Source organism: Chenopodium album, chromosome 18 (assembly GCF_948465745.1).
Source record: "Chenopodium album chromosome 18, dcCheAlbu1.1, whole genome shotgun sequence".
NCBI classification, from domain to species: domain Eukaryota; kingdom Viridiplantae; phylum Streptophyta; class Magnoliopsida; order Caryophyllales; family Amaranthaceae; genus Chenopodium; species Chenopodium album.
In genome coordinates this window covers 11,297,025-11,319,598 of record NC_137851.1, presented here as the reverse complement: position 1 = coordinate 11,319,598, position 22,574 = coordinate 11,297,025, and the positions used below count along the sequence as shown (strand labels likewise).

The window sequence follows — 22,574 nt, the reverse complement described above, 5'->3', positions numbered from 1 at the left end:
AAATCAACTCCCTTCTCCCCTCTTTCTTCATTTATTCTCTATCAATTGTTCAACCACTCTCCAAATTATTAAACTAAAACCCTAAGTTTTTGTTTTTTCTGCAAAATAGTTATTGCTATGTAATTGCATGTACCGGAAAAGGCAAATCAAGTTCAAAAAGTCGCCATCTTTGGCTGTTATTTGGGGACTAGAAGCTTAGGTAAATTTCTTAACATTGCTCGGGGCATTGGCATTGACAAAGGTAAGCCACCTTCTGGGATTTTGAGAGAAATTGCAGGAGAAACGCCTAATTGATTTTGGGGAAGTTTAGTATAGGAAAAAATCGGGGGGTTAAACTATTAGAAAGCTAAATATAGTCGTTGGAATTTTGAAAAAGGTGGGAATCTGAGTAATTTTTTAATTTAGGAGGTGACAATATAAAAAATTAAACGGGTGGTTAATTATTTTGAAATAGGTGTCATTTTTGGTAATTTAAAATTTTTCCTAATAATAATACGGAGTACTACATAATAATAATGGGTTGATCCTAAAACTATATTCCCTCCATTTTTAAATATTTGTTCCACTTTTTCTTTTTCGGATGTTTTTAAATACTTGCTCCATTTTCTATTTGGACCCAACATAAATAATATTTGATTAATTTCATATTCTCTCTCCTCCAATTCTGTCAATTACTTTTGCTTTTTACAATTTTTTATTCTTCCATCTACCCCAATACCTCCATACTTTATTATTTTCTCTAATTTCTCCTAAAACTCTGCGAATGAACAAATGAAATAAATATATAAAAACGGAGGGAGTTTTTGAGAAATAAAACTTGTATATCACGGAGATTAATTAGGGCGACCTGTATATCGTTTCATTTAAATCTTAGGCCATATTTAGTTTATCTTACTCTGTATTTTCATTTATTTTAAACCAAATCAGAATATAAATAAGTTTGGATGAAATAGGAAAATTATATAGGAAAACCTTCAACTTTTAAAAAGATAGTGGCATTGCAAATTTTAAAGTGCCCCCCTAGTTTAGATTAATATATATAGTGATTTTATAGGCTAATTTTATGGCTAAGAGATCAAAAAAAAAAAAAAATTACTAATTTATCCCTTAGTTCAATTACTGACCTACCCCTTAATTAACATGTACTTCGTAATATTTGGGTTAGTAATTACAATATTAAATAGTGTTGTCAATTTAAACATTTGCGTCGGGTTCGGTTCTGATCACGTCAGGTGTCGGATAATATTCAAATCAGGGCATGTTAGGTCATCTTAGTTTCCATATTGGGTTCAAAATTGTGTAGAGTCAAATCCTATTTAGATCATGTCTGGTTGCTTAGCCTTTCAAGTGCAAGTTAGGTTCATACGATTTTTAGTCAATTCTGTTTAGGTTTAATTTGGTTTGGATTGAGTGGCATTTAGTTTTGGCGGGGGGTTATGGCAAGTAAAATGGGTTTGTTTAATTCTGATGGTAAACATCATGTTAGGTCTTTCTTGGGCGGATCAATTTTGGATTTGATCAACAAAATTTGGTTAAGTCAGCTCAAGTCAACTTATATAATTCAAGTGTGCATTATTAATATTGCTGATTCAGGGGACTTTATATGGAAAAAAAAAAATGTATTGCTAAACCATGATTGAAGCCTATAAAATGATAAAACAATTTTACTAATTCATCATTGTAAACAAATTAAATCGGGATTAAATCTAGTTATTGTTAGGTATTATTAGGTCGAATTAAAATCTTATTTTGTGTTAATCTAAATTAGGTATTTGTCTTAAATTTCAATCATGTTGCAAACTAATAATACGTTTTCTCGCTAATTATAACTTGATTTCAAGTGCTATCTAGGTCATTGTGCTAGATTGAGGTTAGCTCACCTTCCGTTGATATTAGATCAGGTTCAGGCTTGGACTCAAATCTTATAAATTTAGGCCAAATCGTGTTTTCGGTTAATAAATAGTTTCATTGAAATGTTTGAGTACAAATCACAAAATCAAGTCATTGGTCATTGTCGGTTCAACTCGGGTTCTCCCATAGTCGTACTCATATCCCCTCTTTAATCACCACGAATAGCAATATTGCCAATATAGCATCATCTTCCAGGGTAAGCTCGTAAAAGGATCCACCACCATCTGCAACAATGGCGGCAACTGCCACCACAGCGCACGTTAGCATCAACCGTAGCTTCTCGAATTCAATCCCATTCAATCGAAACAAACGTGCGCCAAGGTGCGCATTACCCTCCCAAAACTCGAAGGAAAGCAGACGAATGGTCTCCATTTCTCTCCTTCTACTCCATTCTCTCTCCTCTCTTCCACCCAGTACGTGACGTCATCTCTTTCACTCTTAACTTAAATTTAATTTTTAGTTTAATTAAATCAATATATGAAATTGAAACAAAATTTTCATTTCCCCATTTTGCAGATTCAATTGCAGGCGGTCTATTTGATAGATACGTGAAAAAGTAAGAATTTTTGTAATCCTTACTTTCTTTAAGTTATTTATACTGCTTTGTTGTTAGTTTACCTCAATCCGTTTGAAATTAATAGTCGCGTTGATAGTGTTGGTGTAATTTGAACTAGTTATGCGACAGCTAAATCCGAATCAGGTGGGTTATATTTTACAATAGTGCAAAATATAGTGTTTTTGTGATTTATTTTTTCGTCAAATGATTATGAATTTTTGTGGATTAGCTTTATTTAGTTAAATGGATAATACAGATTAATAATTTGTTTGCCTTGTTGAATTGTGTAATGTGGATGAAGGAATGTAGATACAAGTATTATTTTTAGATACTTGACAACATTGAAAGTTGCTGTTTTGCCAATCATGTTGAAAATTGAAACTGGGGCAATCTACCGTTGTTTTGCTTGGGTGGTTGTTGGTTTTGTTTATTCTGAGTCTGTAATTTGTTTTGATGGAGTGCCAATTGCCAAAGGGTGCAAATGTTCAAACTTGCATTGGGTAGTCAATTTGGTAGGCTATGGATTGGGATTCGGGTAAATTTGGGTTTCGTGTGTGATTTGACAGACAATGCACCACATGAATGTATTAGACAATTTATCTCCATTTACAAACACGTGTTTTACTTCGTTGATTTGCAATACCACTCGTAAGTAATCTCGTGCCAAATTACATTCAAATTTTATTACCTAATGATTTGTGTTTCATAGGAAACATGTAATGGAGGGATTCAAAAACATTTAATGATTTAGGATAAATATATAGAATGAAAGATCTTGCAATCCATTTTATCTTTCCTTCCCTCAACCTTCACTGTTGTTGATTATCTCCAACTCATATTTGCTTGTCAAATATGAAACTGATTAAAAGGGGCATACTGCTTGGTTGTTCGTTGACTTAGTAAGCTGTTTTGTTCTTCTGTGGGCTTTTTATTAGGTGCGAGATTTTTTTTTCTTCTTTTTTTTTTCCCCACCCTCTAATCATATCTTCTGTCTGATTATTGTTTTAAATATTAAAAAAAAAAAAACCCCACAAAGGGGAAGCTTAAATTTTAGTTATAGGTGTTTGAGATTGATGATATTGTTCCTTTCCTCCCTGGATATGAATTAACTACTTGATAATGTGCAATTCCTCCTGAATCTCAGCCGAACTTTGATATCTATAATGTCAACTGGGGATACTGTGATCCTTTATCTACTTATATTGATGCTTTTATCCATAGTGCTTTTCGTTGTGTTGTTAATATATAAGCTGGGATTGAATGTTGATTCGTATCACCACTTGATAGTGTATGTCAATCAGGAAAAAGCTTGAACCTTTGGAGACCTATGTGCCTGCAGTTATACTGACTCAGTTGCAAATTAAAGACATAGGTGACTTCTCTTTCTTTCCAGCTTAATTTCTAATATGCGTTTTGATATATATCACTTTTGGAGCTCGCAACGTTGAGTTTTATTCCCTCGTGCAATCCCATCTCCTACTGAAACCACTCGACCAATGTTGATGTGGTCGGGATGTGGGTGTTTAACTTTCTCCTGGAGATTTGAAGTTGGAATTGCTTTTGAAAGGAACTATAACTAAACAAGTGTATTCCATATATTTTTCAGGCACATTATTGCCCTGAGATTGAGCAATCTGTGAGACTCATTTGTCTTTTCTCTCTGAATGCAGAGAAAAGTCTAGATGCCCTAGAAGTTGATCAGCCTCAATATGCCTTCTACAGATCATTTCTACGGTCTGGTCCTGCTGCTTCATTCCGGTCAAATATACGAGCTGTAAGCTAGAATTTACTCAGCCATCTATATCTTCCTTTAGGTAGCACAAGATTCTGCTTGTTATTCTGTCATTGCCTTGTCTAGAAATTTTGAAGCGATCAATTTGATATTTTTATTCTTGGTAATTTAGTTTTTAGAGGAACTACTGCGGTTATGATTGCTTATCTGTTTATTCTGTCATTGCCTTGACACTGCATGTTACTGTTTCAATATCTATCTGTTTCTTATACTTCTTGGTGGTCCTAGAGTTTGAAGTCATCTTTGAAATGTAGGTTGCAGAATATGCCTCTGATGGTGGAAGGGGGAAGACTGCCTCTGATGATGTTGATAGATGTCTCAGGTACTGGCCATTGCCAATTTAATTTAGAACTTATAGATTGTAGAAAGCTATAGATTACAACCTTGTTGTTTGGCTATAAATAGGTTATGTAGGATTTGAAAACTTTTGCCTTGAATAGGAAAACGAATTGTGACCTCCAAAAGCTTGATCTAGAAATCTTCTGTTTTATGAAGTGGATTGGATGCAAAACTTTATTTTCTATTAGTGTAAACTTGCAAGGAGATTGCGTGATTGGTGGATATAATAGTACTGTTAGGTGTCTAATACAATAATCCTCTCAAAAGCACACTGGAACTTGTGTTTATTTTGTATAGGTTGTCTCTAAGTTAAAGCTAAAAGAAATTAGGAGGGATATGAAGATCTCATGCTCTACCTTCACCTCATTTTGCATCACTTTTTCCATCTAGTATATGGTTTGGGTCTATGGGTACACTATAGTCATGCTCTATTACAAATTCGAAAGAATAGATGATATGGGGTGGAAATATGGAATAACATTAATACACTTTAGTCTCTATGTCAAAATCATTGCTTAGGATTCAGGTGATGTACCAGACATGCTATAGATCAGATTTATGTTTAATCATAATTTTAACAACAATTCTGGATGTTTGTGATGTTACTGGTGGTTCCCTTTTGAAGAGCTGTGGATGAACTTGATTCTTTGCTCCTACGCGCTTCAAGAAATAAAGGGGATGCATCAGCCAAGTTGATGAAAGAGAAAATTAGCACTGCTGTGAATGCATTGGATAGGTAATTTACCCTGAAGTATACTGTAAGAGATGAATGAAGGGTATGAATTTGTAATGCATGTTAAACTACATTTTTCTCTGATTTTTTTGCAGCCTCCTCCAAACAGTTCCCACTGACGTGCTTGATAAATCGAAAGCAATTGCTGATTCCTATCGGAATCCTGACAACAATGAGTTGCCTGAAGAGTTGGATCAGGATTTGAAAGAATTGCAATCAATATTGTGATACTTCCCACCCCCAGATAAACTTGTAACATGTAGATAGACCGTAAGTCCCTTTTCATTATGTAAATTTGTTTTTGTACTGAAATCTTTGAGATGTGATGTTAATATGTTATACGACACTTAGACATAACTAGTTTGTGATATGATTAGCTCTATAATTATCCTTCTCTTCCCTAATCTTTCTACCCTAACTTCTGTTGATAATTCAAGCTCCTTGTAAGTAATGTTGTAGAATGCTCCTTTAGAATTTAGCTCATTCGATCTGATACTCGATGTTGGAACTATTTTAGCCAGGAGAATGTGTAACCTCTGACCCAACTAACTGAGCTCATTGTCATCTCACCGTCTATTGTCCGTCTTCTGGTGTTGCCCAAGCAGGGCTATCGAAATATGCCTTTACAAAAAGATATATCTACTCTGAGTAGTATGTAACTGGGAAATTTGGTACTTATCGGCTCTTACAGATATACTCCGTACCACTTTGCCTCTATCTTACCGTGACTAAAATCGCAATGACAATGCAGGAGATTTTACTTATACTCCCCTGGTTCAAAAATTTCTTAATTAAACTTCCTAATTTGACTAAGACAATTATCAATATAGAATTTTGAGTTTTTGACCAATAGTTTAATTACCAATATATAAATAAACATATAAATGATAAAAAAGTTTATATTAAAAAATTGAGTATATTTTAATATGACTCTAGCGAGTACTCACATGCCTATGCTTAATGCCTTAATTCAATGTTTTAGACTACTCAGAGTAGATATATTTTTTTGTAAAGACATATTTCGATAGACTACTCAGAGTATATTTTAATATGATTCTAGTAAGTACTCACATTGGTCAAAGTAATGTGCGTGAATATTGCTAAAGTCAAATTAGATCCTTTTAAAATATAGGGAGTAATCAACTAATTAGAACCATCTACTCGAATTAAAATTATTATCAATGATATTTAATACCGAGTATTTATCTACAATGTCCTAAATACGTAGTACTTGTTTGTCTTGTTCATCTCAAAATGTTGCCTGACATTATTTTGTACAGTATACCACTTTCATCATTCTCATTATCATTCCCATTATCTCACGCACCCAGTTTTTATTTATACCAATCTAATAATGCCATCAATATAAAATTTCTAAAAATTATACAATACCTCATTCAAAAATTATTTTATCCTAATCAAACCGTTTTATTTTTTAAAAAAATTGCATGCAATAATAAATTCGTTTATATTTATTTAAAAAAGGCTTGTTTATATTTAAGGTAGATAAAAAAAAAAAAAATACTATTATAGTAGATAAAAATTAAAAACGATAAGACAAAATCCAATCGCTAAAGCTAGTCGACATCCACATACAGACATACCGTAAAGTCTAAAGAGTAAAGACATGTGAAGTATGCACTAAATAACTGAAAATGGTCTTGCTGAGAACATAAACAGCCGATCTTTTCTCTGTGAACATAAACAAATTTGTGTCTCTTTTCTCTCATTTCTTTCCCCCTTTTAACTCCATCTGATCTACTCTCTCTCTCTCTCTCTCTCCTCTCCTTTTCCCCTTCTCTCTCTTTCATTCCTCTCATTTCTCTGCTTTTGCGCCAAGATCGATCTTCGTGCCATGTAAATTTTTCAATTTTACATCCAATTCGCTTCCCAAACTTGTCAATTTCACTCGATCGATCCCTCATTTTCTAGGGTTTTCAATTTCAATTTTGCAATTGGGTAGAATCGGGTAATCTAGGGTTTTTAGGGAGGTTGAATTTCTGTTGTTTAGGGTTTGTATGAGTCTTTGGTGTTGCCTTCCATGCTTCGTCGGCGACGATAGAGAAGATATAATGGAAAGTTTGAGAGACGGTGAGATTAAAACTGAAAGTGAAAATTTGGTTGAAAGTGAGGAAGAAGAACAAGAGGCAAAAGACGAAGAGAAAGGAGAAGGCGAAGAAGAAGAAGAATTCTTGTCGAAGGATTTGGAATTAGGGTTTTGTTTAGGGTTACCTGGTAGTTGTAGTAGTAGTAGTAATAAGAAGAGTGAAGAGGGATTGAAGGGTGGTGGTTCAAAGAGAGATCTCGGGGGTTTTGTTGTTGACGGAGAAAAGAGTGTTTTCGAGTCGTTGGAGCTTTCGATTGGTGGTAGCAGTAGTCGGCCTTTGTCGTCTCTGAATGATTCTGCCCCCTCTTTACGAGTTGATGTAACTGATTGTGGGGGTATTTCGTTTACGCTACCACGAAAGGCGGATATCAACACCGAGTTGCAGTATAAGCGTGCCAAACTCGAGTCTTATTTGCTGTAAGGGTTATTTTCCACCCTGCTCTTACTCAATCTTGGATATTTCTGTGAACTGTTGTGAGTTTGTGATAAAATGCAACCAAGATCAGTAGTAAATTATGAATTCCTTTATATTTACCGGAGTTTCTTGTATTATGCTCTAATGTTGTTACAATTTACACTGAAAGGAATGGTTTTTCAATTTTTTTTGATGACATTGTCACCCTGCCACTTTTGGCTTGTTTATTATGTGTGAATCAATGGGAGTTGGAATGTGGGGTTGAGATGGGGTCTTGAGGAGCTAGGACTATTAATTTTGGGGTAGTTATGTACTAGTATCAATGATGGAATTAAGGTAAGATGTCTATAGCGTACAATTGTTTCTCCTTTTAATGCTGGAGATAATAAAGTACAGAGTGAATTCCAGTTTGAATTAATCAAATTTAAGCCTTTTTCATGATACTAATCATACAATAATAAACTGGTGATTACATCGAAGCCCTTTGTCTCTAGATACCATCTTTTCACCCAATTTATTTCCATAAATTCTGGCTTTTGGAGAAAAGACTTATTATACTGACTCTGATTACTGCATTTCCTCTTGTTTAACAAGATGTTGATATCTTATTTGTTATGGTTCAAGAATTAGGATTTACTGCCAACTGTCAAGGTGCTATTGTAACTGATTTTTGGTGTCTTTGTTGGATACTGTTTGTCCAGAGAAACCAGTTGCTCAAGAGATGCACCTTCATGTACTGATAATAACTTCTTAGATGCAATAAGGAGCTACCAAGCCTCTCCAAATTCTTCTGTTTATTCAATGACATTGAATAAGATTCGAGACCTAATGCCTTCAATGGATGAATATGTAAATATTGTAAGCTATAATAAAGATGGAGACATTATTGAGGGCACTATTGATACTTCAGATATGGATGGTATGGGGATCCCGCTGGATCTTTCAGATGATTTATTGCATATGGTAAAACTATTGATTTAACTTTTCCTTGATGTCTTTAGATATTTTTTTAATCATTTTTTAGGCAGTAGAACATAATCATCTGAATCAAGTGTCGCGTCTAGGTATCATTTTTTTTTTATTAGCTGTAGAGTAGTTAGGTTGTCTTTTTTGCTGAGGGTTTATTGGAAGCTGCTGATCTGCACTTACAAGATCAGGATTGTACCGTAAACCCCATCATATTCCCTCTAGTTACTCTTACTCTTCAATTTATGTCAAGTACCTATGTTGGATACTTGGACACTGATATGACACTTAGACACTTTGTTTTTGCCCAAACTCATGCAAAAGTTTCATAAAACAACTTTGACTGACATTTGGGCATGTACTCGTTTCTGTCAATTGTAACCAATTTTGATTAACATAGTACATCACGTGGCAAGTGGGAGCCTTATGACTTTTAGAGAGACATCAGAGTGTTGTAATTTAGTTTGATCATTGTAATGCTTCTTACTTATGATCGTCTAACTTAATTTTAATTGCTTCTCCATGCGCTCTCAGGTATTTTCTTTCCTAGGCCATGCACATCTCTGCATTGCTGCAATGGTTTGCAAGCAGTGGCGAGCTGCCAGTGCCCATGAAGATTTTTGGCGTTCATTGGATTTTGAAAACAGAAACATATCTGTAGCACAATGTGAGTTCTTCTTTTACAGGAATCAAGTGTTTTTATTTATTTATATATTTTTCAGATATATCCGTAGCAAAAATTGAACTTAGTAATACGCTATTAAAATCTGTACTCTTCAATTGAATTACGAGTTTACGAAACTGTGCTAGAGGTGTGTGCTGAAACAATTTTGTGTGGGCCTTGTCTTCGAGTGCCTGTTTATACGGAATATCATGAATATCAGTCTATGTTGTGACTAGGTTCTGTATTATTATTGAATGGATGATTGAGAAGGATGTCTTTCCCGGTTTGTGAATTAGGTAATCTTAATTATTATTATTGTGTGAAATTTTTGGTCCTTGATATAAGAAGCTGGTTTGAGTATTTTATTTCTGCTTCTGCCTGGCCTCTTCTCTGCCCATCTCTCTGTAATTTTATCCCTCACCAGCTGTTTTTTCATGCTGTTATTGGACTATATGTTCCTTGGGACTTCAATTTTGCTTGAAAGATAAAATTAACCTGGGTACTGGGATCCTGCTTCTCTCCTTAAATGATGCCATAATTATTTTTTTGAAGGATGGGTGCCAAAATCTTAACCTTCAACATTAGGTGTACATGGTTTATAGGTCAATAATATACTTAAAATCAGGGCCTTGATACTTGTAGATTGTAATGTGAGTGATGTTTGCGAGATATTTCAACTTAGACCGTTGGATATACTAGTTTGGAATTATATATGCTTGAGCTTGCATGACAACTGTGCAGGTCATGGCTCCAGTCAATGTCATGTTTTGAGGCTGTAGAGTCAACTTGGTGTAAAAAGCCATCTCTTGTTTGGAGTATTTTATCCAGGATAAGGTCATATCTCATGAGATTCGCCGTTGGGTAGTTGATTAAAATGTTATGAAACCTTAATTAACTGTGTACAACATGTGTAATGCAGATGCTACAGAAGTTTTAGAACATAACAGTCGTCTTTAAACACTTTGCCTTCTTGTTTACTTTCTTGTGTTTGCAGCTTTTATGGTTGGTTTATGTTAATTTTTGAGTCAACTATGTATTTTTTTATTGGTTTTTCTATCTGTAGTGGAAGATATTTGTCATCGGTATCCAAGGGCTACTGAAGTGAATCTTTGTGGTAATCCTGATATGCACACACTTGTCATGAGAGCAGTTTCTTTGTTGAGGTACATTGTCTCAAGATTCTCAAGTCTTTACGCTTTGTATTAGATGTATAGTTTTAGTTCCAAGGTTCATGTATCCTATTTATTCCTTTTTTTTTTCCAGAAATCTCGAAGCTTTAACTTTGGGTAAAGGACAACTTGGGGAATCATTTTTTCATGCTCTTTCTGATTGTCCCTTGCTTAAGAAGTTGATTGTTTGTGATGCTGCTCTTGGAAATGGTGTACAAGAAATATCCATCAATCATGACAGGTTGCAACATCTTCAAGTTACAAAATGCCGTGTACTGCGTGTATCAGTGAGGTGGGCAATCACATGTCATTATTTTCATAAATTTTTATTTCAATTTTTTTAAGAACAAATAAATTACCCGTGTTTACTTGCTGATAGACATTGTACTGTGCAGGTGCCCCCAGCTTAGTACTTTATCTTTGAAGCGTAGTAACATGGCTCATGTGGTGCTTAACTGCCCTCTTTTGAATAATCTGGATATCGGCTCTTGCCACAAGCTTCCAGATGCAGCAATCCGTTCTGCTGTCACGTCATGCCCCCTTTTAGAGACTCTGGACATGTCATGTTGCTCATGCGTTAGTGATGAATCACTTCGTGAAATAGCTCAAGCTTGTGCGAATCTTCGTGAACTTAATGCTTCATATTGTCCCAACATCTCTCTTGAGGTTAGCTTTATTGAAAATTTTCTTCTCCCTAAATATTGCGCACGCATATTTTTTTTTTTAATGATATATCAAATGACATCTCTTTTCTGTCTTGTAGGCTGTGAAAATGCCATTGCTAACTGTTCTGAAGCTTGAGAGTTGTGAGGGGATAACTTCTGCGTCAATGACTGCCATAGCTTTCAGTAACATGTTGGAGGTCAGTATCCTTTTGGTTTCTTTTTTCTGTATTAACTTTATCTGGTTTTGTTATTTATTTATTTTTGACTAGTAATCACTTATTTATGATTTTTGCATATTGTAGGTGTTGGGGCTTGACTTTTGCCATTTATTGACCTCTGTTTCTTTAGAGCTTCCTCACTTGAGTAACCTAAGTCTGGTGCATTGTCGCAAGTATGCTTTTTTAATCTGTGGAATGGTTCTGATCATCTTCCTAGTCCATATTGGTTAACATATTTCTTCTTCTTTTTGTTTTGCAGATTTGTAGACTTGAATCTAAGATGCCTTATGCTGTCATCTCTGAATTTATCTAATTGTCCTGCGCTTCACCGTATTAGTATCACTTCAAATGCACTGAAAGTATGTCATTTTGAATTCCTAAAGATATCTTTTCTTTTTGTTGTTGTAATTTGGAGGCTTGAATCAGTTATTCAGTAGATATGCCTTTGTAATTGTGAAGTCATCTGAATATTTTATACTGATCATGCAGAAATTAGCATTGCATAAACAAGAAAGCTTGAATTCTCTGTCATTGCATTGCCAATATCTTGAAGAAGTGGACCTTTCTGACTGTGAGGCTTTGACAAATTCAGTGTGTGATGTCTTCAGTGATGGAGGTGGATGCCCAATGCTGAAATCCTTGGTTCTTGATAACTGTGAGGTCTGTGTTTGAGTTCCTCTGATATGAATTATGCTTCTCATGTCTGCTGTTATCTTGAAGAAATTTTTTCTTTTTTGTACTACTGTAGGACTCTATTGTGTACTGTTTTGTTGCCTACCTAATAATGGTTGACGCTGCCTGTTATTTGTCGGAAGTGGTAAAATTTTGTTGCTTGAAGTGAATTCTTGCTTCGTAGTGGCTATCATCTAGGATTAGATGGAATTATTTGAGTGAATTCCAGCATCGTCCTAGTTTAGTGTGTGTGATATATTATGGGTTGAGTTCTGCTTTGGTAATGCTTCATCATCCAAGTGCTACTTTGTAAAATGTATCTCGTCATGCTATTTTGTGAACTGTATTTAGCGAATGTGCGATTTGGCTGTAAATTTTCAGTACACCGAAATGGAGCAGTGTCTTCTGTTTGAAAAAGCCATATAGTGCCTTTTTTTACAAAATTGCTTTTTTTTTTTGTTATAAATGTTGATTTCTGTTGTTTAAAGGCAGAATGCAAGTTGGACAAAACACATTTGTTTTGGTTTTTTTTTTTTAATGATCCCCCCCCCCCCCCCCCCCCGCCCTCTCTCTCTCTCTCTCTCTCTCTCTCTCCTAATTCAGTCCTCCCTTTTGTGCTTCTTAAGTTAAGAAGTCTGCTATTATTCTGGGGAAAATGAAAATGCATTAATCTGGATGTCTTCTGTCAGTATAATGACCCCTGCGTGTGTGTGTGTGTGTGTGTGTGTGTGTGTGTGTATGTGTGCACGTGGGTGTGTTTGTGCATGTACATACTCTGTCTGGAATAATTATTCTCTGGGTTTAATAGTCAGCTGGTGACTCTCTTACTGATTTCTTTTACCTTTTCTTTCCAGAATCTGACAGCTGTTGGACTGCGTAGTAAGTCTCTTGTCAGCCTTTCACTGGCTGGTTGCCGTGCCATCACAACTCTAAACCTCGAATGTCCGTGTCTTGAGCAAGTTCGCTTAGATGGGTGTGATCATCTTGAAATAGCATCATTTGTTCCGGTGAGTGGTTTTCTGATGCATTGGTAACATTACTCTGTAGTCTGTAGTTCTGTACTATATAAAGTTTTATATATGTACTTCCTTTACCTCTTAATTATTTTTTTCATTTCCTTGATATTGAGGTCTCAATTGCTTTTCACCTCTTAGGCCTTGTTTTGTTGTAGTTCAATAATGGGGGAAATACAAATTTATGGGGAATGTGTTTTAAGAGTATTTGTTTGGTTAGCAAAAATGTAGGAGGTGGAAATTCCTAAGGAATTTGGAATTTCTCCAAAACATGGGAATTAATTTTCCACATCCTACCTTGGTCACTCAAACTTCCCACATGTATTTTGGGTGATATTACATTATTGTCCTCAAAATTTTGGGAAAGTAGTTCAAGTTATAATAATACATGGGTATTACACAAATTAACCAAACAAAACATAGGAAACTAATTTATGGGAAATACGATTTCCTATATGTCAACCAAACACAAATTTAATATTTCCTAGGCAATGAAATTTCCCATATATTGTAATTTCTTATAAGCATTTAATTCCCATATGCAACTAAACGAGGCCTTAATTGATGCTTGTTTTGCTCTCTCTTAGTACATTAGTTTTCCCATCAACTACCTTCAAATATTTTAACTATCTCATGCTCTACCTATATTCTACCCTAAACGTTTGTTCAGTAACCCAATTGTCTAAAATTGGATGGAAGGAGTAAAATTTTCCTTGGCCGTGAGTGTAGCCTTTCTCTGGTTTGAAGTATGAGCTTTTCATTTGATTTTGTAATGGTTATACATATACACACAAAATTGGGATATGTTATGTTAATTGTTTACTAGCTGTTATATTCCAGTGTTTCTCCCTCAATAGCCCTTTTATCTTTAATTAATTATTTTACCTCTCCGAATCATCCAATTCATGCAATGTTGTCCTCAGCACTGCCTCACTCCCACTTTCTTTGGTCATATCTTATGTGATGTGCCCTCCACCAATACTTTCTCACTCAATCAAATTTTTGTTCTTAATTTACAATATATACCAAAAAGGCCTGCAATATCCTACTATTCACTCTATGTATTTGTGTCCAAGCCAAAATGGGCAATAATTTGACATCAGAGGGAGTCATAGTTATTGTATTCCGTTTATTTTATTGGGTCCGATTCAACTAATATTCTCTTATCATGTATCATATCTTTCTTCAAAGTATGTGCATGTTCCTGTGACAGATACAAAATAATCTAGGCCAGGACAACCTGTTTTGTGCTGCTTGCTAGTTTACGTAAATTTATAGCAAACATTACAATGTACAAATTGAACATTTTTCTAGCATTTGGTTTTTTTAATGAAGATGTGAGTTAATAACTAGTTTTGTTCAGGTTGGTATGCAATCTCTTAACCTGGGCATTTGTCCAAAATTGAGTGCTCTTCATATTGAAGCACCTCAAATGGTTGGTCTTGAGTTGAAAGGATGTGGTGTATTATCTGAAGCTTCAATCAATTGCCCCCTTTTAACATCCCTTGACGCATCCTTTTGCAGGTGATTCAAACAAACTTAAGTTTGAAGTTTGTCACTATAGGAAACTGTATCTAACTTTCATAACTTTGTATTTGCAGCCAGCTCAAAGATGATTGCTTATCTGCAACAACTGCTTCTTGTCCTCTAATTGAAAAATTGATTTTGATGTCTTGTCCCTCTATTGGCTCTGATGGGCTATCTTCTCTAAGTTGGCTTAAAAATCTAACTTATCTTGATTTGTCCTACACTTTCTTGATGGATTTGCAACCAGTTTTCAGCTCCTGCTCATGGCTTACGGTAAAGTTTTCAAGCATAAATTATGAGAATTTTGCTCTTGCACTCTATTTTGTTAGTTGTTGTATGCAGACAAAAAGACATGTATGATGTGTAGTTATATATCTTGCCTAGTTGCTTTCATCGCTGCTTTATCTTTATGTGGTGGTATGGTCATCCATTTGCATGAGAATTATGTTGCTTTATTCTTGTAACACCACGCACCCCACCCACCCAATGAAGGTTACAGCTCTTCCAGTATCTTCTTGAAAAGGGAGAAATCATTAAAAGAAAGCTAAAAATATTTGGATGCAAACTGATCTGTCAACTTAGCAATCTATATTGTAGATCTGGGACTTACTGATGCATGGAATTTTGCTTGCCATACCTTGGCTTTTATTTTGAAGGTGCTTTATTATTATTGTTGTTGTTGTTGTTGTGGGCACGTATTTTACAATGCTTCTTTGTCTTACCTTTAGTTTTCAGTCTTTTTGCAAATTTTTATCCTCTGAATCTATATTTTTATCGATATGTAAACCGTCCGTTCCCGAAAGTGTGACTTGCTTATTGTAGACTCTTGTTTCTAAGAATGCACGGAAAAAGTGAGTGGGTGTAAGAAGAATGTAAACTAAGTAAGAGAGATATGGTAAAGAGTGGTGGGTGTGAAAAAATTGGATAAAGTGTGTATAAAAGTGTAAATAGTGTGGGGTAGGAAGGGTAAGATGGTAAAAGAGGGTTTCCATAAAAGGAATGAAGTGGAAGTGAGTCAAACTTTTTGAAATGGCTCAAAATGCAAAGTGATTTGAACATTCAGTAATAGAGTTTATGTAATAGGAAATTCTTGAAAATGATGATTATGCCATAATTTTTTTCTAGACATTTTATATTTAGATTTATGTGAATATATAGAACAGTAGTTGTATATATGTCATACATGGTTATTATATCTATTAAAGTGTGCCAGATTGCTAATATTGTACTTGTTTGACCTCTTATATAGTCATTATGTTTGAGATGGAGTGTGAAGCAGTAGGCTTGTTATATCATTTTATATTTGAAAAGATTGCTATTTGTGGTACTACTGTACTAGGATTAAACCACATCTCTTCTCTGAAAAGTTAATTAAACACTTATTGATGGCATAGCATAGTGACAAGAATCTTTTATAGTATCCCACTCCCTTTTATGTTTGATGTAGGTCTTGAAGCTGCAAGCATGCAAATATCTGGATGATTCATCACTGGAGGCTTTGTATAAAGAGGGCGCGCTGCCCGCGTTACGTGAGCTGGACTTGTCGTATGGGACACTTTGCCAATCTGCCATTGAGGAGCTGCTAGCCCACTGCACACATTTGACCCATGTGAGTCTAAATGGCTGCAAAAATATGCATGATCTAGATTGGGGATTCACAAAGCTCTCAATCTATCAGCCTACTGCCCTGCCATCTGATCGACATACAAACTTGCCTGTTGAGCTGCCTCATCGCTCTCTTGAGAATCTTAATTGTGTTGGGTGTCCAAATATTAAGAGAGTTCATATTCCATCTATAGCCCAGTGTATCCATCTGTCGTCATTAAACCTTTCCCTTTCGTTGAATTTAAAGGAGGTTGATGTTGCTTGTTCCAATTTATGCTTCCTTAATTTGAGGTATGGCTTGTGTTTTTATTTTTAAATTTTTTTTGTTAATTTGTCTTTGGTTGGCATTTAATTCTGCAAAATCCTTTGCCTGCTATCATTCTTCAGTAACTGTTGCTCCCTGGAAATTTTGAAGCTGGATTGTCCAAAATTGACTAGCTTATTTCTCCAGGTAAAAATCTCGGCCAAAAAGTCATTTTATTGCTTATTCTGTATTGTCTATAGTGCAATCACTTTTCGTGTTATTTTATTTATTTATTTTTTAAATTCATATTTATGGCTTTATACTAATTTTTTTCCTTGATTGTTTTGGAATTGTTTGGGGGCATGGTGGATGTGTTTTAGTCCTGTAATATTGACGAAGATACTGTGGAATCTGCAATATCTGGCTGTAGCATTTTGGAAAGTCTTGATGTTCGCTTTTGCCCCAAGGTTAGCTCCCAATCTTGTTGGAATTTATAACCCAGAATTACTAGTTGGAATCTTTGTTTTTTATTAATGGTTTTGCTTTGCGTTTCTTGTTACAACAGTTCTCTTCAGCAGCTGCGAACAAATTTCGGGCTGTATATCCTAGCCTGAAACGCGTCTTCTTCGGAAGTAGGTGACTAATTATTTATGTATTGATAGTGAGTGCCCTGCAGCAGGGTCTTGTTGTGTGGTGTGCAATTAATATGGCCAAGGCCCCTGTATCATTGTGATTTGGTTTTATGTAGCTTTTATGAGCCAGTTACCGCCTTGTCCTTGATGGATAACAGAATAAAATTATTTATAGGTTTTCATCAAAACATAAAATTGTCATTAGGGTTGTATCCGGGGGGAGTAAATCTTGTAATGCAACCGGCTTGAGGTAGTTGTGTATTGTTGTGAAACAGTGTGTCCTGCCTGTCTTTACAAGGCGTAGCTGTGATAAAATCATCTTGTAATGTCTTAATGAAAATATAATAAATAGAATAAGTATTTCCTTCTCTGGCGTCTCTAGTCTTTTTTTCTTTGGTGTTTTTTGCTGAATGCTATATTGACTTGCGTTAAATATCACTTTGCAGTGGTGAAAACTGATTAGTAGAGTTTCAAGTCTCGAAAACAAATCAATGTCGTGGGATTTTTGTTTCTACCGACTTTGCTATTCCTTTTGTTACAGTTGTATAAAGTTCAGAATAGGAATTTAACCTTTTAAAAGTCTTTAGAAAATTTTATTAATATGCAGAACACGCTTTCGATGGGATTAATTTAATGGTGCTGCTGAACCTTTAAAAGTATTAGTTTAATGGTGCTGCTGAATCTTTAAAGTTTGGTGATGACAAGCACGCTGGAAACCTAACTAAGTGAAAATGCAAGAAGAAATTTGCTTAATTCATATATTTGCTACAAGTGAAAGCTTTTGGATCTTCTTGGTTAAGGACCTAAAATATACATAGGAGAGAAGCATTGGAGAAATGAAGGAGAGGCAGGGAGAGGAGCTATTGAGTATCATGTTTAGATTCCTATTGAACCTCCTATGATGTATTGGTATGTATATTCGGATGACAATTGTATTCATTGGAAAGAGACCGGATTAGGATTAGGATTAGGTTTAGGGTTGGGGATGAAGGTGCGAAAGGGGGTTTAGGATAGGCATGAGTTGAGTGATTAAACATTTTGGGAGTTGAGGACACTTGAGGTTGGGTTAAGTGTTAATTCGGGTTATTAGTGGTTCAAATTGAATACGAGTGCTAATTAAGAGGGTACTCTTTAAGAGTTTCGAAAACATACAAAAACAATCCTCTTATGTAAAAATCCAAAAAAGGGGTAAGATGAATGATATTAGAATGTACATTTGTGCACTATAAGGAATAATATCATTACTCAAACAAAATAATATTTAAGAACCTGTTGCATATATTTGTCCAGAAAATGTCATAATTAAAGTCATTCCAATTCTGTAATTCTGAGTTTATATTTTGTGGTCTAAATTGATGTGTATTGTCACGATCTCTCATTTAACATCAAAGGAGTGGTCCATAGACAATAGAGACCAAGACCACTATTTTAGTTTTACAGTATAATTCTAGATACCATTATTTATGTCCTTATCTTTGTTTCATAGCAATAGGCATGAGGCATCCTATATTCTTATACATACCAACCAAACCCCTTAAAATATGTACCATCAAAACAGCTAGCTCCACATTTAGATTTTGTTAGCAAAAATCTATAAAGCCTTAGAAGTGACCTTTATAACACCAATAACCATGGGAAACTCATTATTCTCGTACTTTGTTGAAGAATTTTTTTTTTGTGTGTGTGAAATGAAGGTAAGTATGATATGTCAGAAAAAGATTGAAGATTTTTTGTGAACACTAATTTTGGACTATAATAGGAGTGAGTAACTTATTAGAAGTATAAATGTATAATTAGGCTAATAATTAATTAATTTGTAGTTTTCAGTAGCTTGTGTTTGTGAGAAACTCTAAGGGATAAAAAAAATATTACCATTTGAGAAAGTAAATGAGAAAATTCAACTATTTAAGTAATATGAAAGTGAAGCGCCGCACCATCAAAGTATTAGTGTGGCGGGGGAATTTTTCTATTTGGCTGGTCACATCGTCTGGCCAGGGTTACTTGAGTTGCTCGGTCAAGGGTTACTCGAGTTGAGAACCCCTCAAGTAAACCCTAACCGAGTAACCTCTGATCGAACCCCTGAAGTAACCCATGACCGAGTAACTCGAGTAACCCCAGTCACACAGTTTGGCCAACCAAATATAAAAAATTGTGTTCTTGTTATCACTCAAAATTTACCCACCAGCACTTTATCAACCGGATAAAAACTGGTTTGAAGTTCTAGCAAATTCTTTCACCTTTAGCTTTTGAAGCTCTCCAATAGTTTTTCGGTGGAAGGTAAAATTTGTATTTTGTTTTAAGGGAGGAAATCTAATTATTTGGGATAACCATCTTAGCTTTTTTCCCATTAGCTGGATTAATAGTGCATGGCTAAATTCATATTTAGAGTAAGTTGTTGAACCATACAAGGTCCATGTTTGTTTGGGTGTAATTTACAATATTTACCGTTCAAACAGGCAAAAGTTTTGGCACAACTAAAGTTTGTCTGGATGTATGTTATTCACCCTTTGATTGTGAAGTGAGTCCATTGAATTGATAGAGGAGCCCACATATGCATTGCACAATTAGTATTAGAATTTTTGATGGGAACCTTTTCTAGTCAACTAAACTATTATGATTCATGAGTTCATGACTCCAACTGTTAAAGTGTAAAAGTAACTAATAGAGACAAAAAATTTCTGCATAATTAGTATGAACAAAAAGGACCTATGCTAAATAATAAAACAAGTCCAATTACCAATTAGAGGAGAATAAAACTAGTGGTTTACATCTAAAGAGGGCCGTTTATTGTTGCTTGTATTTGGCAAAGGAATTGTTGCGTTCAAGTGTCCAATAGCAATCTTTGTATTACAACTTCACAAGGTAAGACTTAGCTTACTTGATAAGATTTTTTTTTTTAATTTTTTTTTTTTAATTTTTTTTTTATTTTTTCAGATTCTTATAGAGTTGTTTGAGATTCGAATTTGGTCAAATAAGAATGTTTAAGGTTGAAATTATCTTACTTTCATCTGCTTTCGAGTGCTTAATAATAGGGGGGGGGGGGGGAGGCAATGATAAAATAGTACCCAAAAGGAGGGCTAGTGAATACAAACCACCAAATTGTAAGGAAATTTTATCCTAAAATTGATTGATAATGGGAGGATCGAATAACTCATCAATTTAAAACGGTTATTAATTAATCTATCTCTAATTCATTCTACAATGTGCGTGGGATAATTCAATTATACATTGTAGGAGTATTTCAACTGATACATTTACGAGTTTTATTTAAAGAACAACAAAATCACTTTATAGACAAAAGATTAATCCCTCAACTTCGAGCTAAGTATAACTTTATGGCTCTCTATTCTCCTTTTAAAAGTCCTAAAATCGCAATATAAAAGTAAACAATAACTTCTGTAAACATATGTGAAGGTTTAGAAAAGATAAGAATATATTTGGCTAGAAGACGGCTAAGTTTCTAGATTTTCTATCATCCTTCAATGTTAAATTTCCTTTCTTCAAAAGATACTTTAGACTTTATGTTCAAATGATAGGTATTGACTAATCTCGTTTACCGAATTAATCATATGTACTCAAATCATATCCAAAAAAAAAAAAAAAAAAAAAAAAAACACTTTTTGCAAAGCGTTTGGCCATCATTTAAATAGGGTATAACCTATTCTCTGAATCATGCATTGCGGTTGTCATATTTTATACTACCTCCGTTTTATGTTTTTTGTAACTTTGGGGTATTATTTGCGAGACATAAAATATTCCAAAGTTGCAAAAAATATAAAACGGAGGTAGTAAGTGTTGTGAAAGAAAAAAGAACTTTGATGCAATTATCCTTACAAATGTACAAGTACACGAAATCCTAGTTATATGTATTGGCCATCATTAAAACATAATACGACATATGCTTTGAATTATTTTTTTCTCCTTTTCCCACTTAATTTCTCCATAGCCTCCTTATAACCAATTTCTCTTCTTTTTCATCATTAAATCAAGCAATATTTAGTTTTTATAAGTTACTTTCTTACAACAATTTTTGTATAAGGTAGTTTTTTACAAAATTTAAAGTATATAAAATAGTTTTTCACAATATTGATAATATCATTCGTAGATCATCATATAATGTCAAATGTTGCACTAGTTAAGAGCATGTTCTCTTCAGATTATTTTCAGTTCAGTTCAACTTTAATAAGTTTAGTTCAGTTCAGTTCTAATAAGTTCAGTTCAATTCAGCTCAGTTCAATCAATCAGAAGAGGCCCTTAATTTGAAAGTCGAAACTATATGCAAATGTCAGCATTCATGAAATCAAAGCAAGGCATTAATATTAATATGTTCGAGACCAACGAACAATCACATGCTAGTAGAAACAAAGAGTATGAAAAGTTCTGTAGAAAATCTAAAAAGTATTTCCTATTCTCTACTATCCTTAACAAACAACAGTAGCTAACGTCCATGCATGACACATTTCCCGTTGAACGTAAATGAAAACTTTGCTTTATCTTTTCTTTTTTTATTTTGTCATTTTCTTTTTGCATGGAATTATATCATGCATGTAACGCTTATTTATTGGTTGGTTGCTTAGTACGAGAAATCTTTATATTTTTTTTTTTATTATTTTATAAAGAAGAAATCATGTTCTTATAATAAGCTATTCAAAATAAGGAAAATAACCCCTTTTTTTTCTCTACTTTTTATACAACATACAAAAAATGGCATAGAATCTAGGAAAAGAAACCAATAAGTAAAAAGAAAACAGATAAAAAGATAGTACTCCAACATGAAAGGTAAAAAGGGGAAAAGTAAATTGTAGAAATCGAGTACGTAGATTTAGTTTAGTTGTTTTTTTTGCATGGATTTAACCCTAAAACAGAACCCTAGGTTTTAAAATAAAAACAAACAGATAAATATAATTATTAGAAGAGTCAAAAATCTGTTAAAAGAAGAAATTACATTTAATATAAATGTATATTGATAAATCATTATAATATATGAGAATCTGATACTCTATCCTTAAAATGCTCAAGAAGATCATGCATAAAGGTATTAAATTTGGGGTTGCTAAAAGTGAGATAATTATCAGATTATGACAAGTTTTTGGTCAACAAAATGATGCAATTTAACTAATCCATATGAAGTATGACAGCTCAAAGGTAGATTCACTATTTGAGACATCAATTATACAATTTTTATTTCTCTATTCTTTTTACCTAGATTTGACAGAAAAGAAGCTAATTAAGGATTCATCCATCCAACATAAACCAATGGAAATGACTATGGAAACGCTATAGATTTTGGGAAGCCACCAATAGCCTTCATAAACAACTTTGATACATATGTCTAGCTTTCCTAAA

The 22,574-nt window shown here is 34.3% G+C and overlaps 2 protein-coding genes across 3 annotated transcripts; both read left to right on the top strand.

The window, feature by feature from the left end:
* The first annotated feature begins 1,892 nt into the window (after window positions 1-1,892).
* Window positions 1,893-5,735, top strand: LOC145591476 (uncharacterized). 2 transcript variants are annotated; one of them, XM_081647937.1, is made up of 7 exons: window positions 1,893-2,324; window positions 2,428-2,467; window positions 3,769-3,839; window positions 4,138-4,241; window positions 4,514-4,581; window positions 5,224-5,334; window positions 5,427-5,735. In XM_081647937.1, exons 1-7 carry the CDS (start codon window positions 2,144-2,146, stop codon window positions 5,557-5,559), a joined length of 708 nt encoding a protein of 235 aa, XP_081504063.1. In that variant the 5' UTR covers window positions 1,893-2,143; the 3' UTR covers window positions 5,560-5,735. The 2 variants fall into 2 exon arrangements, with proteins under 2 accessions (XP_081504063.1, XP_081504064.1); XM_081647938.1 differs by lacking the exon at window positions 1,893-2,324 and having other exon boundaries at window positions 3,755-3,839.
* A 1,281-nt stretch (window positions 5,736-7,016) lies between these two features.
* LOC145591475 (F-box/LRR-repeat protein 15-like) lies at window positions 7,017-17,601 on the top strand. Its single transcript, XM_081647936.1, has 17 exons — window positions 7,017-7,855; window positions 8,555-8,816; window positions 9,354-9,486; window positions 10,547-10,646; window positions 10,747-10,944; window positions 11,048-11,318; window positions 11,416-11,514; window positions 11,620-11,708; window positions 11,795-11,894; window positions 12,025-12,195; window positions 13,062-13,214; window positions 14,584-14,744; window positions 14,822-15,020; window positions 16,195-16,643; window positions 16,740-16,803; window positions 16,977-17,063; window positions 17,162-17,601. Exons 1-17 carry the CDS (start codon window positions 7,350-7,352, stop codon window positions 17,234-17,236), a joined length of 3,117 nt encoding a protein of 1,038 aa, XP_081504062.1. The 5' UTR covers window positions 7,017-7,349; the 3' UTR covers window positions 17,237-17,601.
* The last annotated feature ends 4,973 nt before the right edge of the window (window positions 17,602-22,574 follow it).